The sequence below is a fragment of the Nicotiana tabacum genome, chromosome 4, assembly GCF_000715075.1.
Source record: "Nicotiana tabacum cultivar K326 chromosome 4, ASM71507v2, whole genome shotgun sequence".
NCBI classification, from domain to species: domain Eukaryota; kingdom Viridiplantae; phylum Streptophyta; class Magnoliopsida; order Solanales; family Solanaceae; genus Nicotiana; species Nicotiana tabacum.
This window is the reverse complement of record NC_134083.1, coordinates 75,442,363-75,465,673: the sequence shown is the minus strand read 5'-3', so window position 1 is coordinate 75,465,673 and position 23,311 is coordinate 75,442,363. Positions and strand designations below refer to the sequence as shown.

The following is a 23,311-nucleotide window of genomic DNA, read 5'->3' as shown; positions in this document are numbered from 1 at the left end:
ATTGCAGACGCAAGCAAAGGAAGACTTAAAAGACTGCATCTATTTTCCTTTTAATGATAAAAATTCCTAGGTACATATATCAACCGTATTTATGTGAAAACGTGAAGGAGAGCTCTTAAATTAAGCTACACTGCTTATAAATACTTTCAAGAAAATAGTCAATTTTTTTTTAAGTCGTTTGGATCTTAGAAACTAAACTTCAAGATTACAATTTCACTTTAGGAGCATGACCAAATTCCGTTAGGTTTAAATAGCGCCTCTTTGAAATTGGGCTTTTTCATTTCTCTGAAGACACCTTGCGTTCAATTTCCACTATGTAATCTTATTTCTACTTTTCAATAATATAAATGCTTAAGTTTCCAGCAAATTGTTCCCAATTACACATTAAAAACCCCCTCATCATCCTCAAAACAATATGATCATTATAAGAGTTGATCATAGTATCCAATGCTTTGATACTTATTCACCTATTACAATTAATACATAATTTTTACAAGAACACATGACTTATCGATTAAGAATTGCAAAACAAAACAACATCGACACCAATTATAAAAGAATCATGTTATTAGAGACCTGCACGAAATGGCACGTTGGTTGCAGGCAACCATGATCGACCAGCAATAAAATTTTCCACACTGAACTTTGCTGCTTCATTTGAATTTGTGATCACTCGATACCCGCGCCACCTGACTCTCCTACTAGTCGATGCTCCAGCTCCACTGTTCCTATATTCTCCATAGTACAAAGTATTTAAAGCAAAATTACCATCCCATTCTAGCCAACCAGCAGGATCCACCAACGAATCAAGGTACGTTTTCATAAAAACAGTACGTGAATATTGTTTCCATGGTCGTCCCAAATATGTCTTGAATGTATTTAACACAGGCCTAAGGTCAGAAGCTGCCATAACTCGCGAATTATGTATTGAAATTCCAGTATTTTGGTTAGGATCAGTGCGGCCTTGTGCTGTTATAGTAATCTTTTGTTTATCCATAGGTTGCCTAGCAAATATCATGCAGTTTTGCAAAACTACTGCAGCGTTACCAAAAATGAAGTCAACTGTCCCGTAGATATAACATTCTTTATAGAATTGTCTTTGTGAATGGACGTAAAGTGTGTCTTGATATCCTTCAAATCCACAACGATAGAAAACTGATTGGTCAGATCCAGAACGCAGTGCAACTGCTTGATGATTTTGTGGACCAGCTGTGTTGCGGAATGTGATGCCTCGAGCAATAAATCCTTCCCCAGTAACAGCTGCAAGTTTGTAAATTTTTGCAATATATAATATTAGTAACAACTAACAATATGATATAAGAAGTGATCTCCAAATTAGGAGTAGTTATATTTAGTTTGAACATGAATATCAAAGTAAATTATTTCATGATTTTAACTCGTTGTATTAGAGATTTTTTATAAGTAGGGTGAGACTGAAATAACTAATTTCGTAACAATCAAATACCTCTAGGAAATTAAGTCGGAATTTTTTTGGAGAACCCAAAACAGATAGTACGAAATTTGGTTTACAATTTCTTACATGTAAAGAAATTAGTAGTAACTAAATTAGTAAATCCTTTACGATTAGTTGTGACATTAAGAGATAACATGTCGTTTTTGGAGCTCTCTCTCTCTTTACATGCTTTATTTAAATTCCGCAAAAACTTTCATGAGATTGATGAATCATTAAGATTAACTCCCTTATGTAATGAACCTCCTTAATTTTTTGTTTTTAATTTAAAATTCACATTTCATTAGCAAAAAAGAAAAAGATAGGATAGCGGTATGCTTACCAACAGTAGCAGATTTAAACGTGGTAGAACCTCCAACTACACTGCGGCTACCCGTGATAATGGTGTACCTCAAACCATCACCAACCAACATAATATTCTTCATTTTGTTTCCAATCTCCAAATTCTCTCTGTAAACTCCACGCTTCACATGTATAATAAACCTTCCATTTCCACTTCTTTTAGCAGCAGCATCTAACGCTGCTTTAATTGTCCGGAAATTCCCCGTACCATCTTGAACCACCACTATATTTGGCCTTACGGTAGATGATTGCAACAATTTTCTGTCACCTGGAGAAAACCAAGTTGGGAAACCATATTTATAAGTTTGCTTCAAAGTGGAGCCATTATTGTTGAGTGCCAAAGTGTTACAAATTAATTCAGACACATTGTTTGACATGATACTAGGTAAAATGTAGTCTGAATTAACGCCTAGCTCAACGAACCCGGTTCGACAAGTTTCAAGATTTGTTAAGGCTGTACTTAACCATGTTTGTGTATCAAAATCGGTACACTTGGTATTTGGGTCGAGTGTTTTATTGAGTTGGAGAATTGTGCTCTCGTAGAGGTTAACGCAATCGGACCAAGCTGCCTTCTCGCGTTCATTCCTACACTTTGTACCTAGTTGTTTGGTGTAAGTCTCAGCTTGGAGTGCTCTTTCCATGGCTATTTGCATTGCCATTTTCTTGAAATCCGTCTTGTACTTGGGTGCAAAATGATACGGACCATGGTTCATGAAATACTTGCATTGATTGGGATAAGGGGCTTTGTTGCACCAATTATTGATGTCATTGTCAAAAAGGGTAATGGAAAAAGCAGGAAAAAGGAATGCAGAAAAGGAAATGAATAGTACGAAGAAACCAAGCTTTGTCTCCATTGGTTAATTTCTTTTGATAGCCATAACTTTGACAATGGCTAGGTTATATAGTTGCACAAGTGAGGTGACAGGTTGTGTTGAGATGGTTTTTGAGCATGATTGAGAAGGACAGAATTCAGGAATAATAGCAAAGTCAAATGCCATATTTTCATTATAAGTATAGACTGCAAAGTTTCCCTTGACGAATATTGTCTAAACAAATTTTCTGAAGATAATTTAATCATAACTTATAACTTTAGGAACCTATATTAAAATGAAGTCATGCCAGTCTAATTCAATCAAATGAAAGAACTGCGTGCTTGTCAAATAGCTGTACCGCACGTCTATATTCTATATCAACGAATTATTACGTGTTACAGTTATCAAGCTTCTCAAATTCAAACAAGATAATAATACAATAAAAGGTTAAAGGCAGTTGCAAGAAGTCCACGCGATATCGGTTTGAAGATGGCATGAAGCATTTCTAATAAGTCCTTTTTGTTTCTGTTCGAATATTATTTGTTTCTATTGAAATATAATTAAGTAGAATGTTTTGGAGGATTTACTTCGTAGGCAACAAGCATTCGTGCTTAATAAGGATTCAATATATGGAAACACTTGGATAGAAGGAAAGGTGTGTGAAGTAGGAGTTATTTAAGTAAATCAAGTCCTACTAGGATTGTTTACGTACCATAATCAATTTCTTTAATTTTTGGAGCAAAAATTGAAAAACGTATTGAGGCTTATGCTAATTTGCACAATTACTGGAAATCACTCACGGCAAATAGCAATCTTAGGTGCTTTCAAGAATTCAAACTACACAAGTAAAGTACTTGGTCCCGAGAATGAAGCTGTCTAGTTCTTTAGTTGTTGAGTCTTGATTCATTGGTCTTAAATGATAATCTATTTTATTTTAGAGAAATATTTTAGTAGGTAAACAAATCTAGAGATTTTGAGTTGTTTTCTAGACTAGAGTTAATTTCGTCTTGGAAGGTTTAGCTATAATTGAGTTGATTGTAGAAGTTAAGGTACTAGAGTTAGTCCATTTGGTTATTGAGTTGTAAACTGAAATCGCTTTTGTTATTTAGTGAAGTTTTCAGAGAATTTCCAGAGGCGAATTGTAATTTTTACTCCCCTGAGCAAGGAGTTTTTTTTACGTAAAATTGCTTGTGTACTTTAATTTCTGCACTTTACTTTTTATTTGGTTTCAGAAGATACCAATTGAAAAACCAAGTGATTCAATAAGACGACAATCGAGCAAGACACAATTCACCTTCCCCTCTACTGTCTAGGTGCACTCTAAAGTATAAGGTAAAAACCCTATAATTTTGTGACATAATAATGGTGCAAGTGTGTTAGTTACCCCATTTTTTAAAACTATATTATCATTTTATACTTACAATATATATTCTTCTGGGGAATTCGTAGACGAACCAAAAAAAAGATTATCCGGTTCAAGACTTCAGGAATTTCAGTTTGCTTACTCAAAAGATAGTCACGAATGGAACTATAAGGCTTATTCCACTTGAAGAAGACCTATTCTATGGTTTGTACGAGATTGAGAGAAGTGATATTTGAGATATGAGGTCGGAATGCTTTTTGGGAAAATAATTTTTTAGTCATTGCCTAATTTTGATGTGTTTTTTTATTTATTTTCAGGAGCTCCGGTGAAATCGCAAGGTGGACGTATCACCCTGTAACAAAATCAAAGCTCAGTGGAGCTTTTTAATGGTGGATAACTAGACATAAAAGAAATAGAGAATGGAGAAAGAGAAAAGGAGGAGGAGAAAAAGATATAATTTTGATTCAACATAGGTAAAAACCAGTACATCTAGGGCCGAAATTATCACTTACATCTTAAAGGATTTAAATTAACATAGACTAAACATCTATTCCAACTAATATAACCACCTCCATATAACCTTCGTTATAAACCATCCCCCTTATGAACCTTATTCTTAAGGTTAAAACAATGGGAACTGCGACTTGATGAAGTTGTAATCCTCCCATGTGGCCTCCTCTAGTAGCAAATTGGCCCATTGAACTAGGACTTGTGTAGCAGCAACATTACCTTTTTTTGACCATTTTTCTAGCTAAGATGGACACTGGTTCCAGTAGGGGAATGCCATATGAGGAACATACTCGTGGATCAATGGAGGGAACCTGACCATGCCCCAATCTTTTTTTCAGCTGGGATATGTTAAAAACTGGGTATATTCTAAAGGTTGGAGGTAACAACAACTCATAGGCCACTGGGTTGATCTTCCTAACCACTTGATAATGTCCAAAGAATTTGGATGCTAATTTCAAAGACTTCCTAACAATAATAGAAATTTACCTGTAAGGTTGAAGTTTCAGGAACACCTAATCACCTACTTCAAACTCCCTTTCAGTCCTCCTCTTAACTGCATAGTGTTTCATCATTTATTGAGCTTTTGCTAAGTTATTCTTCAGAACCTTGGCCATGACTTGATCAACAACAGTCATCGATCAACAACAACTACTCTTGATTGAAATATCAATTCAAGAATTCAGCTAATGATACCCATTTGCTCCAGTCCGATGGTTTTTGGCTAGTCATATGTCTCGTGTAATTTTCTAAACACTTGTTTACCCTTTCTGTTAGTCTATTCGTTTGAGGGTGATATGTTGAACTGAACAACAACTTTGTTTGAAGTAAGCTGAAGAGTTCCTTCCAAAATAAGCTTAGGAACACCTTATCCTTGTCAGAAACTATACTACCGGGCGTACCATGCAACTTATATATGTTATCCAGATACAAAGCAGCTACTTGAGCAACTTTACAAGGATGTGCCAATATCAAAAAATGAGCATACTTATTATACCTGTCAACAACTACCAAAATAGTATCCTTGCCCTTATACTTGGGCAATCCTTCAATAAAATCCATCGATATGTATTCCCATGGCCTAGAAGGAATGGACAAAAGCTGCAAAAGGTCAGGGTATTCTACCTGCTCATCCTTACATATTTTACAAATATCACAATTCTGCACCTCTTTCTTTATATCTTCAAACATAGAAGGTCAATAAAAGACAGTCTTACTCTGTGAAAAATAGTAGTGATACCTGAATATTCCTCAAGATTAGAGCCATGTATCTGGTTAATTAACTGTGCTCTCAAATTTCCTTGACTGTCAATCCACATATTCCCTTTGTATCTCAAGACCCCATTCATTACTGTAATCTTTATTGTTGCTTCAGGATCAATACTAACAACACTAATGACCCTCATCACTTCTTCATCTCCATCATAGCTAGCAATGATTTCATCTATCCATTTGGATTGCAGCTGAATAGTTAGTTTACAAGAAGCAGTGGCATGTTGTTGCCTTCTGGATAAGGCATCAACTACAAAGTTGTTAATTCGCTTTTTGTAATGAATCTCGGAACTTAGTCTCATCAGTTTAGTGATGCCTTTATATTGTAAGGCAATGGTGATCCTCTGCTCTTGTAAAAATTTAAGACTAAAGTGATCACTTAAGATGATGAAATGCCTCCATTTTTCCACAACTTTGAGAAGAGTAATCAATTCTTTTTCATAGGTGGACACAGAGGCGGATGAAAGGCATCGGTACCAGGTTCAACTGAACCTAGTATTTTTGGCGCGGACCATAAATTTATGTATAAAAATTTAATAATATTGTAATATATAAAAATATTAATCCATAAATTTGAAAATATAATGGGTTCAATGCTAAAAATTTTACAAGTTGAACCCATAAAATTTAAATTCTAGATCCGCCTCTAGGTGGACAACCCCTGGTGCTTAGGGCTAGGAGTGTCAATGGATCTTGAAAAATCGATTAAAACCGATCTCATCGAACCGTACCGGACCGATTATTAGGTTTTTTAAAATTAAACTGCGGATTTTTATATAAATCTATAAATGTACCGATAATTAGGATAGGTCTTTAATTTTGCCAAAATAATTCAAAATAATATCGAACCGTACCGAATATTTATATAAGAAAAATATATTTTATATATTAAGTTTAAAAATAATAAGATATATTATTTTTTTCTTTGGCCTTATGATTATGAAAATGTTTACAAGCCAACAAGTAATTAAACGATAAGTCGCAACTCTGAAACCTATTATGCTATTTCTGCTGAAACTAAATTAGTTCTAGCTAGTATCTTGAGAGTAGCAACTATAGGTATTCTAGCGATCTTGAGTAGCAAACCATAAGGTACTTAATTTAGATTTTTCTTATTGGATACGTAAGCTTCTAATAGACTATATTCTTGAGTCTAATCTTGATTAATATATTTTAGTTCGTGTGATCTAGATTTTGTCTGTCTTTGCTTAATTTCTTGTACGCTCTAGTGGAATAGGGAGGTAAATATGTATTCTGGCTATCTTTTATATTTCCTTGGTTCATTGTCCTTTAAACTATAAAAATGGTTAGAGAGTTTTGCCGAAATCCTAAGTAAGTATGTATCTTATCACATTCTAAATTCTATTAGCGATTCTTACAGGAAATTGTAAGAAACATACCGAAAATTAACTGAGCCATACCGATACCGAAAAATATCGAGATGGTTGAGACGGTTTCAAAAAGTATAATTTTTGTTAAACAAAATAGAGTAACCAAAAAATTGATATGGTATAAATTTTACAAAATAACTTGTCAAAACGAATCATTAACACCCCTACTTAGGGTCAAGGCCTGGCTAAAACATGCAATAGGTCTCCCCTTTTGCATCAGTACAACCCCAACACCAGTAGAAGATGCATCTACCTCCACAATTAAGGGTTTACTAATATCTGGAAGGGCCAAAAAGGGGTTATTGTCATGGCCTTTTTAAGATTTTGTAAGGCTAAAGTAGCCTCTTTACTCCACAGAAAGTCCCATTACTTTAACAGAGAAGTCAATGGTTTGCTGGTAATGTATAATTTTTTATGAATCTTCTGTAGTACCCAGTGAGTCCAAGGAACCCTCTCAACTCCTTCAGGTTAGCGGGTTGGGACCAATTAACCGTAGCTTCAATCTTGCTAGGATCCTGTCACGACCCAAAAATCTAACTGTCGTGATGGCGCCTATCGTGGAACTAGGCAAGCCACAACTCAACATCTCAACACAGAAAAATCTTTGAACATAAAGACGAAAGCAATTTAATAATCTAGGAAAAGCCTTTTTGAAAATATAAATATCCAAAATACGATACAATCCATCCCAAAACCGGGGTGTCACTGAGTACATGAGCGTCTAAATCAGAATACAGTCCACTACATTGTCGAGAGAAATAAACTGAAAATACAACTAGTGATATAGAAGGAGAGTAAAGGCCTGCGAACACCGTACAGCTACCTTGGTAGTCTCCGAACTCTGAAGTCTCAATCAGTAACTTTCGCTATGACCATTAACGCCTGGATCTACACACGAGGTGCAGGAAGTAACGTGAGTACATCCAACTCAGTAAGTAACAAGTCCAAACTTTGGGCTGAAAGGTAGTGGCGAACTCAACCGGTACATATAAAATAGAAATAACTGTATAGAAACATAGGCATGCTTTCAACTTAAATAGGCAACTCAAAACAATAAAGTGAAGCAGATCCGAACAATGTAAAGAATATAACTCTGCTATCTCTACATGCCAATGCACATGCTGTGTGTGATGCACCATGCTGTCAGCCTCATGTGCTCACACTCTCGAATGCTCAACCACTCGATACTGTATATGGCCCATACGGCCCAGGGAAGATCCATTCCGGAATATATACATCGCTGACTATAAGTCACCCAGTACCGAGGAAGGCCAATCCAGCCCTGTGGAGAAGATCCATCTCCAGGTATCAAGTACTTCAGACAAGATCCATGTCCAGGAAAGATCCATCCCTCAATAATATCAACCGCACTCACTAGGGGTATGTTACAGACTCCGGAGGGGCTTCTACAGCCCAAGCGCTATCATAAAATTAGTATAACCGTTGTGGCGTGCAGCCCGACCCCATAACTGTCACTCATAATCACGCTCTCAGCCTCACTCAGTCATCAATCTCTTCAGTCTCACTTACGGGCTCACAATATCATAAAAACTAGCCCGAAATAATGATATGATGTATCAATAAATAATAACTGAGACTGAGATATGATATGAAATGCATGAACATGACTGAGTACATAATATCAATGAAATCAGTAAGATGACAGCAAGAAATAACCACTAGGGTTCCCAACAGTACTGGCATAAAGCCTAAATATGATATCTAGCATGATTGACAGTTCAATTACTTTATCACAAGATGAAAAGACGGATATCAACAAAATAGAGTCAATATACAGTGCCATGGAATCAACCAGGCTACAATTCTCACGGTGCACGCTTGCATGCCCGTCACTTGGCATGTGCGTCACCTCAATACCAATCGTATAGCACATAGTTCGGTGGGTTTCGAACCCTCAGAACTAAGTTTGAAATCGTTACTTACTTCAAACTGAGCAAATCCTACTCTGAAATGCCTTTGCCCCTCGAATCAGTCTCCAAACGACCCGAATCTAGCCACAAGCAGTACGATATAATTAATATAGGCTAAAGGAATCAACTCCACAAGAAAAACACAAAATTATAAGCCAAAATACGAAATAGGCTCGACCCGTCCCCCGGGCTCACACCTCGAAATCTGACAAAAGTCACCAAACCCGAAATCTCATTCACTCACGAGTCTAACCATACCAAATTTATCAAAATCCGACACTATTTGGTCATCCAAATCCCCAATTCTCAAGCCCTAAACCCCCAAATTTCACTTCAAAATCTCACTAATTAGGTGGGGAAACAAGTTTTATGATCCAAAACGAGTACAAGAAGCTTACCTCAATAATCACGTCGAAAATCTTCTCCAAAATCGCCTAAGTCCTAGTCCAAAATATTGAAATAAGACTAAAATTGCGAACCCTTGCTTTTAAACCTTCTGCCCAGACTTTTCGCATCTGCGGGCCTATCGTTGCACTTGTGACGCCGCATCTGCAGTAAAACTGCCGCTTCGGGGAAAGTCATTTGCACCTCCCGGGCCCGCACCTGCGCTCCAGGTTCCGCACCTGCGAACGCGCATTTGCAGCCCTGGCCTCGCTTCTGCGTAGTCACTCTCTCCCAGCTTCCCTCGCACCTACGCCCACTTGTCCGCATCTGCGCTACAGCAGGTGCGGGAACTTCTTTGCACCTGTGACCCCTGTCCTTCATGTCCTTGACCGCATCTGCGATTCATGCCATGCTTCTGCGTGCTCGTACCTGCGGTGCCCACTCCGCAGGTGCGGTTACACCAGTAGCAGCAGCTCTTCAGCTGCTTCATCAATTCGAAAATCAAGTCCGTTAACCACCCGAAATCTATCCGAGGCCCCCCAGACCTCAACCAAACATGCCAAAAAGTCATATAACCCAATACGAACTTAGTCGAACCTTCAAATCACTCAAAATAACACCAAAACACTAATTACACCCGGATTCAAGCCTAAAAAACTTCTAAGCCTCTGAATTCTACAAACGATGCTGAATCATATCAAACTACGTCCGATTGACCTCATATTTTGCACACGAGTCATATTCAACATTATGGACCTACTCCAACTTCCAGAATCGGAATCCGACCCTGACATCAAAAAGTCGGCCCCCCCGATCAAACTTCCAAAAATTTGACTTTTGCCATTTCAAGCCTAAATCAGCTACAGACCTCAAATTCACAGTCCGGACATGCTCCCAAGTACAAAATCACCCAATGAAGCTAATGGAACTGACAGAACTCCATCCTTGAGTCGGCTTCACACACTTCCGACTACGGTCAAAATCTTGAGACTTAAACTTCCGTTTTAGAGACTAAGTGTCCCAAAACACTACGAAACCAAAATAAGACCTCCCGGCAAGTCACATAAGTAGAAATAGATACGGGGAATGCAGTAAATAGGGGATCAAGGATAATACGCTCAAAACGACCGGCCAGGTCGTTACATATCCGTATTAACTCCATCACCAGAAATTGCTAAGTACTCTACCAGAGATTGTGCATAATCACACTTAGACATTTTAGGATAAAACTTTTCTCTCAGTAACTTCAATACCACTTGTACATATTCCACACAGTCTTCTGATGAATGACTGTAAATTAATATGTCATCAAAGTAGACTAATATGAATCTTCTTAGAAATGATCCAAAAACTTGATGCATTAGATCTTGAAAGGTGACATGGGCATTAGTGAGCCCAAATGGCATCTGTAACGACCCGATCGGTCATTTAATTTTCTAGATCCTATATGTACTTTTACTTTTTTATGACTTGCGGGGATGGTTGGTACTAGTTCAAAAGGGTTCGGGTTGAAATCGAAACACTTAATTCCTTAATAGCGGCGTAAGATGACCGAGTTTGACTTGAGTTAATATTTTGAGTAAACGACCTCGAAACCGGGATTTAATGGTTCCAATAGGTTCTATGATGATTTTGTACTTAGACATGTATTCGAATCGAGTTTCGGTTGATCCGAGAGCGTTTCAGCGCTTAATGTTGAAAGTTGGCACATTGAAGGTTTTCAAGTTCTTTAAATTTGGTTTGAAGTAGACTTTAGTGTTATTGAGGTCCGTTCGGAATTTTGAGACTAGGAATAGGCCCCTATAATAATTATGACTTGTACGCAAAATTTGGCATCATTCCTAGTTGTCTAAGTATGATTTGATGTGTTCGGAGCTAGTTGAAGAAGTTTGAAGTTCATAAGTTAATTTTGCGTACAAGTTTGAAGTTGATTCAACGCGAGAGGGAGGTCGCGATCGCGATGTTTTGGGCACACTGGCTTTTGCGTTCGCGTACAATGGGTCACGATCGCGTAGTGGAAAGCCAGCTGGGGAGGGGTCAGACTGGTACTCTTCGCGTTTGCGAAGAGGAGCTCGCGTTCGCGAAGGGTAGGGCAGGACATCCTTCGCGATCGTGAGGCTCTTATCGCGTTCGTGAAGCACATTTTATGGGCGTGGCAGAATTTTGCCTACACGATTACGAGGCCCTTTTTGCGATCGCAAAGAAGGAATGCCTAGGCAGAGACTTGTTTTAAAAACAAGACTTAGGCCATTTTCTCTCATTTTCATTTTCCTTGGCCGATTTTGGAGCTCGTGGAGGAGGGTTTTTTTTATCTAACATCATAAAGTAAGTAATTCCTACCCAGTGTGAGTTTAATACATAGATTATGGGTAGATTTTAATATATAAATTGTGAGAATTTTAGGATTTTGTTGAAAAATTTAGGTTTTGGTAAAAATGGGATTAGACCACAAAAATAATTATGGAATTGAGTAAAATTATATATTTGTGTTCGTAAGGTTGTGGGTAACATTTATTTAGGAACATTTCTGGAATTCAGGCACTTGAGCCCGGGGGTAAATTTTAGAAACCTTCCAAATTGGTTTGAGTATTACTCTATTAGTTAAATTATGAGCTTTTGAGCATATATTGATTAGTTTCTACAGTCTTTGGCTAGTTTCGGATAGTGCGACATCGATTTGAAGCTATTAGTGTGATTTTTGGACCGGGAAGAAGACTTGATAACGAGGTAAGTCTCTTGCCTAATCTTGTAAGAGAGAATTATCCCCATAGGTATTTTAAATAGTTATTTGCTAATAATTGTGGGTGCTACGCATGCACGATGTGATGAGAGTCCGTACATAACTAAAATCATACTTGTGTCTGGATAGACTTAGGACTTTACCATGCATTACTTGTATTATTTGCGCCCAACTTGTTAGTTTAACTACTTGAATTTATAATTGAAATTGGATAAAGGATTTTATGAGACCGAGCTTCATTACTTTGAGTTTTGGCGGAATACTTGATTATTAGCTAAAATCATGCCTTCTTTGAGTATTATTCCTATGTAGTAGTTGTGGATCGGAGTTTGTAGAGTTTCTCTATTCCTGTGGATCGGGCCGAACACCTCAACAGTATATTATATATGGTTCATGCCGGTCGACCCTCGGTAGTGTACACACTATTCTGCATTGGACCTTACGACCTCGACATAAATCGTTCGTGATATTGCTAGGAGTTCGATTATACTTGATATTTCTTTCTTGATCTGAGACTTGAAAATTACTTGGTGGCTCTTATGTGTTAAAGACTTAGCATGTGATAGTTGGAGATTTCAAATTGATATTATGTTTAAGAATCATTATTTACTGTTTCTTATTCCATTGTTATTGTTGTATTTCATGCCTATTTGTGCATTCCATACTTTATTTATTGACCTCTAGTAAGTGTCGATGTCGATCCTTCATCACTACTTCTTCAAGATTAGACTAGATATTTACTGGGTGCACATTGTTATGTACTCATGCTACACTTCTGCACTAATCGTGCAGGATCTGAGGCAGGTGCATCAGATGGCCAATCATGCGTGTGCCCCCGCTACCTGGAGACTTAGTGGTGAGCTGCTTTCTATGCTCCATTTTGCAGCACCCGGAGTCTTCCCGTTGTTGTATTTACTTTTATATCTATCTTACTTCAGAGAGTAGTTATAGTAGGTTTTGTATACTCTACTAGTTTGCTCGTGCACTTGTGACACCGAGTTTTGGAAATTTGTAGTAGATATTCTTGATTTTGTCTATTAATTTCACTACATCACCCTTATGTTTATTTTATGCTTCATATTACTATGGTCATTTACTCTTGGTTCTTTATTAAATAAAATCAATGACTTTAAAAATATTAAAATGAATAATTAAATGGATAGTTCACAATTGTCTTACCTAGCAACGACGTTGGGCTCCATCACGGCCTATAGTGAGAATTGGGTCGTGACAGCATCACCTTAAACTTCCACAGCCCGTGGTGAGTCTTAAAGGTAGTCTTGTGTTCATCATCTGGTTTCATCCTCACTTGGTGATAGTCCGACCTAAGATTCACCTTTTAAAACACCATAGATTCCTTGAGTTCATCCTATAGATCTTCAACCATAGGAATTGGATATTTGTTTTTGACAGTGATGAAGTTCAATCTTTTATAATCTACACATAATTTCCATATAGAATCCTTCTTCTTCACCAATAAAGCAAGAGATACAAAAGTGGATTAACTAGAAACCAATGGTTGAGATTGAAGCATATCACCCATCATCTGTTCTATGGTATTTTTTTAATCAGAGGATACCAATCAAGAAAATAGCATGGTCGCATTCCCTAGTAGGTGACAACTCATTAGGCTCTTCAAATACATCAGAGTATTGTTCTAGTAGTGCTACAATTTCAGGTGGTTTAGAACCTTTCTCTTGAAAATTGTTGAGTGTATTTACAAGGATAACTTCAACAACACAACTACATGCCTTCTTAGCCAGCAACCTGATCATTTCTTCCCCATCTATAGTTGCTAACTCAGACCCTTCTTGTTGCCATTTTGAAGTATAAACCTTCATTCCTTTGTATTGAGAATAACTAGTGTAAAGAGATCTATCTAATCCATCCCAAAACTAAATCACAACCCCCAACATGTACTATCCTCATGTTAAAACTAAATATTTCTTCTTGCATGCTCCATAGAAATTCAGGATAATAACTATCACAGTAAAGTACTTCCTCATTTGCCACTACTATTTTCATTGGGATAGTTATAGGGGTAGGTTGTATCCTAAGCAGCTTCATAATCTGAGGATTGAGAAAACTGTGGCTGGATCCACTATCCACCAAGACAGTCATGGGAATTTTTTTTAATAACAAATCATCTTTAAAACAAAGGGAGAATGAGTGAGTCTCGTGGCTACACATAAGGAAAAAATAGCATGATCTTCTTCAACCAACTCTTCTTTAGCTTCCACATAAACCTCTTCTTCTTGCTGCACCTGTAAATTAGCCCCTCTTTATTGGTTTCTCCTCTTATCATGTTCAAGTGCTTAACGGGGTCGAAATGACCAGTGACATATGAAGAATTCCGCTCATCATCACAACTAATCAAGGAATATGTTTGATGCACTGATCTATGTTGAGGACGTGTTCCCATGTGCAATAGCCAATGCATATTTTGGACTTTATGCACTTAAAGACAAGGTACTCATTAAGATAATCCTCAAGGCAAGGGAGCCTCAACAAAATTAGTGGTTTAAAAGAAATTTTATACGCACACATATGCAAATAATTTAGTGTTGTCTATCATTTGTTTTCTTCCTCAGTTGTAGATAGTGTAGTATTCTTATAAGACATAAAGTTTTTAACTTCATATAGGAATAGTCTGATTTATATTAGTAAAGGTTATTTCAAGCTAATAAGATATTAATCATGTATTTGCAATATATTACCTTGGATTTTATTGTAAAATTTTTTATTTATTAATATGAAAATCTAAGTAATTTTATTCGAAGTTCTAAAATATTTTGTATTGTTAAGAAATGGATAATCTTTTTTAATTTTTTTTTTACAAACTTCAATATTATATATTCTACTATTAATACGTTTTGGGCCTCGTAATTGTAGGAGCCTAAAGTAAAAGCTTTACTGGACTCCCCTTGCGCCACCCCTACCTCAAGGTAATCCTGGAGATATAGCAAACTATCATGGCATAAGGTAAGATTTCTCAGCTAGTTATTTTTTTAATTGTTTATTCAAAATATTTAATATATTATTAATATCTCAGCATAGTTGAAATTTTCTTCATAGAGTTAAACATGTTCATTTTTTAAAGTTTTTTGGTACTTGATATTCACCATTTAGTTGTTCTTTTAGGGTAACTTGACTAGATTGTAGGAACTGAAACTTCTATTAAATAAATTTTGCAGGATAGTATGTGATAGCATTGAAATAAATCTATTTGAATGAACTTTTGCAAAGTGAAGAGTGCCCTTCTTTACTCATTTACATTGATCTATAAGGTTTTCATTTGAAAGTAATGCATAGTATGTGATAGCATTGAAATAAGTCTATTTGAATGAACTTTTGCAAAGTTAAAAGTCCCCTTCTTTACTCATTTATATTAATCTATAAGGTTTTCATTTGAAAGTAATATATTTCTGCAGGCAAATTGGATTAGGTATTATTTGCTTCCAAGATCATTTGTTTGGAATGTGTGTTGGGTTTAAGCTTCTTAGAGCTTAAAAGAGGGTGAATAGGAAATTGGGGGAAAAATAAAAATTTGATTTTCCCTCATTGACAAAGGGACATTGTCCCATATTAGAGGAGGAAAAGACTTTTGATGGGTATATATACAATTGTTCTTCTTCTAGCTATTAAAGAGTTAAGAAAAAGGCAAGCCTCGTGCCGTCATCGTCGTTGCCTGGCTCGGCTTCGGTTACGGCTTCGGATTTGGTCAAATGATTATTGATTAATTTTTTGGACCGAGGGGATCTTTGCTTCGACTCCGGTTCCTTACCGTCTCGTCTCTCCTTCCGTTTACTTCATCGGAAACCAAGGCGTCCCATGGGTTCGGTTTCGCCCATATACAAACTTATTATCAGACTTTCCAATTTAATCCTAAGGAAGAATTCCAACACTCGTAAATAAGATCTTTCTTTCATAATGTGGTGGTGTGTGAAAAAATTATAAAGTGCTTAAAAAACGAGGTTAAAGTTGTGAAAAAAGAAGAACATAGTTATACTTTTGTTGAAGGAAGGTGTTCATATTGGTGGACCTTTGGACTCAATAATTTGTCTAGAGTTTGCTCGACTCATACAACGTGATCGGGTTGTTGTATCCTGAGGGAGACAAGTCAAGAAAATTACTGTTGGACCAGTAAAGATTTTATTGTAGTAGGCTTGAATCTCCTTAAACAAAGCGAGATATCCGCACCTCAACCTGAAGATTTTATTTTCTTCGTTTTATTTTATCTAACTGTAATTGTATTTTCTCCAACAGAAACTTAAAAGAACTGGTAAATTAAATGAGTACACAGGTATAAAAAAAAAAGTTGATTATGATTATAATTAAAAACATGAAAATCTGACAACAAACTGAATTAGATAAAATTTAAAAAATTAAACATTATTCTAGATGCAAATACAATGAATAAACAAATTATAAAGTTAACAAGTTACTAATTTAAAGTAAGTGTCAGTTTAGCGCTTAGTGTCAGTTTAGCGCTTAGAAAAGCCTAATGAAAAGCACTAAAGTTGGTAAGTAATGAACTCGGGCCTTATTAGCAAGGCCGAGCTAGCCCATCGGTTATGGGTTCGACCAAATCCAATAATTTTAATTTATATTTTGTATTTGTCTAATAAAATTCATTTAAAATATATTAATTATTAATTTAAAATGCTATCACTTAAAAGGATTAGGACATCAATCTCATAACCTTCGAATCCTGGCTTCGCTTCTGCTTGTTAGCCCAACATTTATTCGGCTTATTGTTAATGATGGATCATTTATTGATTCCATTTTAGCTCAGGACAATCATTAGAACAGAAGAGATTGCGAATACATAAATGTTACAAAATCAAAACAGTTAAAAAAGCTAAATATCATAGGATTTTGATGACATATCGTATAACGCATTATCCTTGTTCTGCACAAGAAGAGTAAATAACTTCAATACTGATCAAATTTGGAAGACAACCAACTTAAATAACCTTTTAAGGGTCTTGAGATTGGTAAGTTTATGACGACATACATCATTAAATATAAAGATGTAGGAAAATTTTGGACATTGCGCTAAAAGTTTCAACAGAAAGAAAACTTGTGGTAATAAACTATATTAGTATACTTTTATACCAAGCTAAATCAGTGAGCTTGAAAAATTGTGACTTAATTACCGGGACACCCTTTAGTAATAAGGAGATTCATCCAACTCTGTTTTGTGAAATAAAAAAGGAAAAGAACTTATAAATGTATGCATACATAACTTTTTCAAAAATAATTCACACATAAGATAAGCCACATTGCTTGAAAATAAATCAATATCGCTATCAATTTATAATAGGAAATAAAGCCTCAAAACTAACGCCACCCTATACCTAAACTGCATTACAAGCCGATCTGTAGTTATTGACTGTATACGGAAAAACCGGTCTCAGAAGTTAGGTGAATAGGAAGTAATGCTTGTTAAGGACGATCAGTCGGTAGTAATTCAACCATGGTGATACCAGACACAAACCTGTGGCCGAATAAGAAGCAATTCAAGATATGGCCGTTATAAAAACGTTACAGAAGACCCCAAAATTCCTCCGACCTTTATTAGCCCTTATTAGACTTTATTTTTCTTTCCCTTATTAGACTTTAATTTTCTTTGGTAAATAAAGCAAACTTTTATTACCATTGAGAATTCTGTACAAAAACAAAGCATCAAAACAGTCTGACTATATACCCAATATCAGTACACCTCTACACCACCTCTAACTTCTTGTACCAAGCCAGAAAGCTTCTACGGATAAGAAGCCGAAGGGGTGTCAAGAAGAAGGCAAGTCTCGCGTCGTCGTCGTCGCTCGCTCGCTCGCTCAGCTCGGCTTCGGCTTCGACTTTGGATTCAGATTTGGATTTTAATTTGGATTTGGATTTGGTCAAATGAGCCATTAATTGATTATTTTTTTGGACCAAATTTATTTGTTAATATTAAGATTAACATAATATTATTTTAATCCAAATTAGCCGTTCTTTTTTCTCCGCGTTTTGATTTTCCGTTTTGTTTTGCGTAAATAGGCCGTTTTACGTGAATAATCATAATAGACATTCTGAAGAGTTGCACCTTTTCGTTTAAACTCAACATGTTGGCTATAAATAGCAGACTAGTCCCTCAGATTTTCCTAACGAAAATTCTGATTTCTCCTTCTTCTCTCTGCATTATTTTAATCGAAAAGAAAGCAGTAAGTGTGATTTACTACTATTCTTTACATTCGTTGTCACTGTGGTTTAAAGTATCGCTACACCAGTGAGGTCATCTGTTCTATCCTGGGAGAAAATAATCCTAAACCTCGGGTATTAGGAGGGGATTAAGTTCCTTAAGAAAATACTATGAATTCAGTGGGTTCAGATTAATTCCGTTCTTCTGCATTTCTGGTTTTACATTGTTTCAAGTTTTTGAATATATTTTCGAATATATAATACTAACAAGCTTAAGGAACTTAATTATTTTTTCTGCATTCATCTTATATTCTGTTTGTTGGAGACTAAATCCTAGTGATTTCTACTCTCAGTTTGGAGACTAAAATCTTTGGATTTTCTACTTTTTGGTTGACATTACGAGATTAAAATCTTTGTGATTTTCTACTTGTTCTGTTTTCGGTTTGAAGAAATAAAATCTTCACCATGGTATTTAATATGTTTTTGTTAAAGTTATTCGGTTTGAAGATTTTAAATACTTCACCTTAATTAATTTTGGCAAAATGGCCTCGTGGCCACTTAAACGTGTACCAGTTTGCCAAGTCGGTACATAAATTTATATTTTTCCCATTTGAACACTCTAACTTGATGGAATGGATACTACTAAATATATCCAACAGAGCATGTATAACAATTGCACTGACATGTACAACACATCATATGTTAGACTATTTATTGTTTGACATGTGTATTTGTGGGTCCATTTTTAAAATTTAATTATCAAAATTTTATTATATTTTTTACTTTTCTTCTCCACTCAAACCCCCTCCCCTCTCCCCGCCCCAGCAATCCGTAAAAGAACAAAACGTTTTCGACCAAACCCCGAATCCAAAATCGGTAGCTCCTATTTATCTATAATCTCCATAATCATGTTCTTGGAGATTCGTCAAGAACATATTCTTCAATCAAATCTCAAGAACCTAAATCAAACGACAATAATTTGAAAGTTTCCAAAGGTTCTAAAATCCATTGACCCGATAAAGAGTACAAAGGTTCTGAAAAATTCTTCATATAGTGGTTGGTTTAGCAGTGAAGGAGGAAATGGATTTAGTGGTGAAACATAAGATGCTTTTAATCAGCTTATCTTTTGGTCCAAAAATAACTAAAATTGATCGGAAAACCATGTCTCACGGTGCTACGTCGCCGGCTAATAGTGAATGGATGTGCTTCACCGGAGAAGGTGGATGGAATGGCCGTTTAAAAGGGCGATCTCTTACCGTTTACAATAAGCTCATATATATCCATAGTTAATTGGAAAGCACATGTATATCCTCCGAGGACACCAGACTTGGAAAGGGGAAAAATGCCGATCATTTTTTTTAGTTTTCAATTTTTAAATTTATTCCTTTTGATTTATTATTTTTAATCAGAATATTATTTTCACGCGGCTTTTTTGCGTGATTGGAACACATTTTGTCCACATCACTTGTGCTACTGCCACATAAGCACAATCAATGGTCAAAAAAGTTTATTAGTATCCATTCCATCAAGTTAGAGTGTTCAAATGGGAAAAAAATAAGTTTATATATCCGCTTGGTAAATTGATACAAGTTTAAGTGGCCACAAGGCCATTTTGTCATTAATTTTATTTTTGTTTTGTTGTTAACAGAAATGAACGAAACGAGCTACTTCCAGTCATTCTTTTCCACAACCGGCTTCAGCAGAAACGCCCAGAAAATTTTTCGGGATTGATTTCAAATGGTGGCAACAGAAGATATTTTTCTATTTGACTACTTTGAGTCTACAAAAGTTCATCAAGGAGGACGTTCCGAATCTGTCTGAATCAACTCCTGATAATGAACGTTTTATTGTGACTGAGGCATGGAAGCACTCAGATTTCTTGTGCAAGAATTACATTCTTAGCGGACTAGAGGATGATCTTTACAACGTCTATAGTAATGCAGAAACTTCTAAAGAACTATGAGATGCGTTGGAAAAGAAGTATAAAATCGAGGATGCCGATTTGAAGAAGTTTGTTGCAGCCAAAGTTTTGGACTACACGATGGTAGACAGCAAGCCTATCATTACCCAAGTTCAAGCGTTGCAAGTTATTATCCATGATCTCCTTGCTAAAGGTATAATCCGAATTAATGCTTCTATTGAAAGTATTAATTTAGTTACTAATTACGAATTTTTCGCTGAAGGTTTGGTCATCAATGAGGAATTTTAAGTTGCAGCAATGACTGAGAAATTGTCTCTTTTATGGAGGGACTTTAAGAACTACTTGAAACACAATCGCAAGGAGATAAAACTCGAAGATCTCATCGTTCGATTGAGGATCGAAGATAACAATAAAGCTGCAGAAAAGAAGACACGTGGAAACTCAATAATTATGAGAGCAAATATTGTTGAGACTGCTCCAACTAATCCGAAAAAGAGGAAGAAGTCTTCTGGACCAAACAACTATCCTAACAAGAAGAAATTCAAGGGAAACTACCACAATTGTGGAAAGGTTGGAGACAAAGCTGCAGAATGTCGTGCTCCAAAGAAAGAGAAGAAAAATGGTCAAGAAATATGGTTGAAACAAATGATGATATTGATATCTTGTGTTCTATGTTGTCTGAATGCAACTTAGTGGGAAATCCTAAGGAGTGGTGGATTGATGCTGGAGCCACCCGTCATGATTGTGCTGTTAGAGAAGCATTTGCTTTATATGCTCTCGCTGGACCCGACGAGACCATTTTTATGGGAAATTCTGCAACGGCCAAAATTGAAAGTTATGGAAAAATATTCCTAAAGATGACCTCTGGCAAGGTAGTGACTCTGAACAACGTTTGTCATGTTCCTGAAATAAGGAAGAACTTAGTTTCTATTTCACTTCTCGTCAAGAACAGGTTTAAGTGTGTTTTTGTTACAGACAAAGTTGTAATAAGTAAGAACGAGATGTATTTAGGAAAAGGTTACCTTACTTAGAGCCTTTTTAAGCTGAATATAATGGTTGTTGACAATAATAAAATTTCAGCTTCTTCTTACTAACTTTAGTCAAGAGATTTATGGCATATACGTTTGGGACATGTCAATTATAAAACCCTGCAAAAACTAATTAATTTGGAAGTATTGCCTAAGTTTGAATGCGACAACTCAAAATGTCAAATATGTGTGGAATCTAAGTACGTTAAACATCCTTATAAGTCAGTTGAAAGGAATTCAAATCCTTTAGACTTAATTCACGCAGATATTTGCGACATGAAGTCAATACCATCTCGCGGTGGAAAGAAGTATTTCATAACTTTTATTGACGATAGTACTCGATATTGCTATGTTTACTTACTTAATAGTAAAGATGAAGCAATATATGCATTCAATCAATACAAAAATAAAATCGAAACGCAACTTAACAAGAAAATCAAAATGATAAGAAGTGATAGGGGTGATGAATATGAATTTCCTTTTGAAGAGATATGTTTAGAATATGGAATTATTCATCAAACAACGACCCCTTACACGCCTCAATCCAATGGGATTGCGAAAAGAAAGAATTGATCATTAAAGGAAATGATAAACACCCTATTGATAAGTTCTAGTTTGCCGCAGAATTTGTAGGGGGAAGCTATTCTTACAGCTAACCGGATATTAAATCGAGTACCCCATAGCAAAACGCAGTCCATTCCATATGAAAAATGGAAAGGAAGGAAGCCCAACTTGAATTATTTTAAAATATGGGGGTGTTTGAAAAAAGTACAAGTTCCGAAACCCAAAATGGTAAAGATAGGACCGAAAACCATTGATTGTGTTTTCATAAGATATGAAACAAATAGTAAAGCATATCGATTTCTGGTTCATAAATTAGAAAATTCCGATATTCATAATAATACAGTTATAAAATTAGATAATGCTGAATTTTTCGAGAGTATATATCCATATAAAAAAAATGTGAGTCGATTGGTGAAGGATCTAAACGACTTCGGGAAGAAACAAAAGAAAGTACGTATAATCAGGAGGATCCAAGACGTAGTAAACGTCAAAGAATATCTACTTCATTTGGACCAGATTTTGTGACTTTCTTATTGAAAAATGAGCCTCGAACATTTAAAGAAGCTATGACTTCTTCCGAATTATTATTTTGGAAAGAGGCAGTCAATAGTGAAATAGAATCCATATTGAACAACCATACTTGGGAATTGGTTGATCTTCCTCCAGGCAATAAACCATTGGGTTCTAAATGGATTTTTAAGAGGAAAATAAAAGATGATGGTACTATTGATAAATACAAGGCAAGACTTGTGGTGAAAGGGTATAGACAATGAGAAGTTCTTGACTATTTTGATACATACTCTCTAGTTACAATAATTACGTCCATACGAACGTTAGTAGCATTAGCTGCGGTATATGGTCTTGAAATTCATCAAATGAACGTTAAAACGGCCTTCTTAAATGGAGATTAGGAGGAAGAAATTTACATAGAACAACCTGAAGGGTTTGTGGTTCCAGGTAAAGAAAATAGGGTATGTAGACTTGTTAAGTCGCTTTACACACTAAAACAAGCACCCAAACAACGGCATGCGAAATTTGACCAAACAATGTTGTCAAAAGATTTTAAGATAAATGAATGTGATAAATGTGTGTACATTAAAAATGTTACAAACCACATAGTCATTGTTTGCTTATATGTGGAAGATATGCTGATAATGAGTAATGACATTGCCAACATAAATGCAACTAAGCATATGCTAACTAGCAAGTTTGATATGAAAGACTTGGGAGTTGCCAATTTAATTTTGGGTATTAAGATCCATAAGACTTCTCAAAGTCTAGCATTGTCGCAATCTCATTACATTAAAACAATACTTGAAAAATTCAAGTACTTAGATTTTAAAGTTTCAAAGACTCCAATTGACGTGAACCTTACACTTGCAAAGAAGAAAGGCCAAAGCAT

General features: G+C 35.9%; 2 protein-coding genes across 2 annotated transcripts; one reads left to right on the top strand and one right to left on the bottom strand.

The window, feature by feature from the left end:
* Positions 1 to 307: 307 nt before the first annotated feature.
* On the bottom strand, positions 308 to 2,687 carry LOC107770128 (putative pectinesterase/pectinesterase inhibitor 17). The gene is made up of 2 exons (XM_016589397.2): positions 1,794 to 2,687; positions 308 to 1,260 (listed from the first exon to the last, which is right to left on the bottom strand). The coding sequence occupies exons 1-2, from the start codon at positions 2,665 to 2,667 to the stop codon at positions 569 to 571; spliced, it is 1,566 nt and encodes a 521-aa protein (XP_016444883.1). The 5' UTR covers positions 2,668 to 2,687; the 3' UTR covers positions 308 to 568.
* A 17,750-nt stretch (positions 2,688 to 20,437) lies between these two features.
* LOC142179987 (uncharacterized) lies at positions 20,438 to 21,348 on the top strand. The gene is made up of 3 exons (XM_075250903.1): positions 20,438 to 20,510; positions 20,613 to 20,939; positions 21,011 to 21,348. The coding sequence occupies exons 1-3, from the start codon at positions 20,438 to 20,440 to the stop codon at positions 21,346 to 21,348; spliced, it is 738 nt and encodes a 245-aa protein (XP_075107004.1).
* The last annotated feature ends 1,963 nt before the right edge of the window (positions 21,349 to 23,311 follow it).

Bases quoted from the DNA above. Each gene is read 5' to 3' on its own strand.
- LOC142179987 (XM_075250903.1), top strand. From the start codon at position 20,438: ATGGTAGACAGCAAGCCTATCATTACCCAAGTTCAAGCGTTGCAAGTT. The intron at 20,511-20,612 runs GTATAATCCGAA...TTTAAGTTGCAG, and splicing joins CCATGATCTCCTTGCTAAAG to CAATGACTGAGAAATTGTCT. The intron at 20,940-21,010 runs GTCAAGAAATAT...AATGCAACTTAG, and splicing joins AAAGAAAGAGAAGAAAAATG to TGGGAAATCCTAAGGAGTGG.
- LOC107770128 (XM_016589397.2), bottom strand. From the start codon at position 2,667: ATGGAGACAAAGCTTGGTTTCTTCGTACTATTCATTTCCTTTTCTGCA. The intron at 1,261-1,793 runs GTAAGCATACCG...ACAAACTTGCAG, and splicing joins GTTTAAATCTGCTACTGTTG to CTGTTACTGGGGAAGGATTT.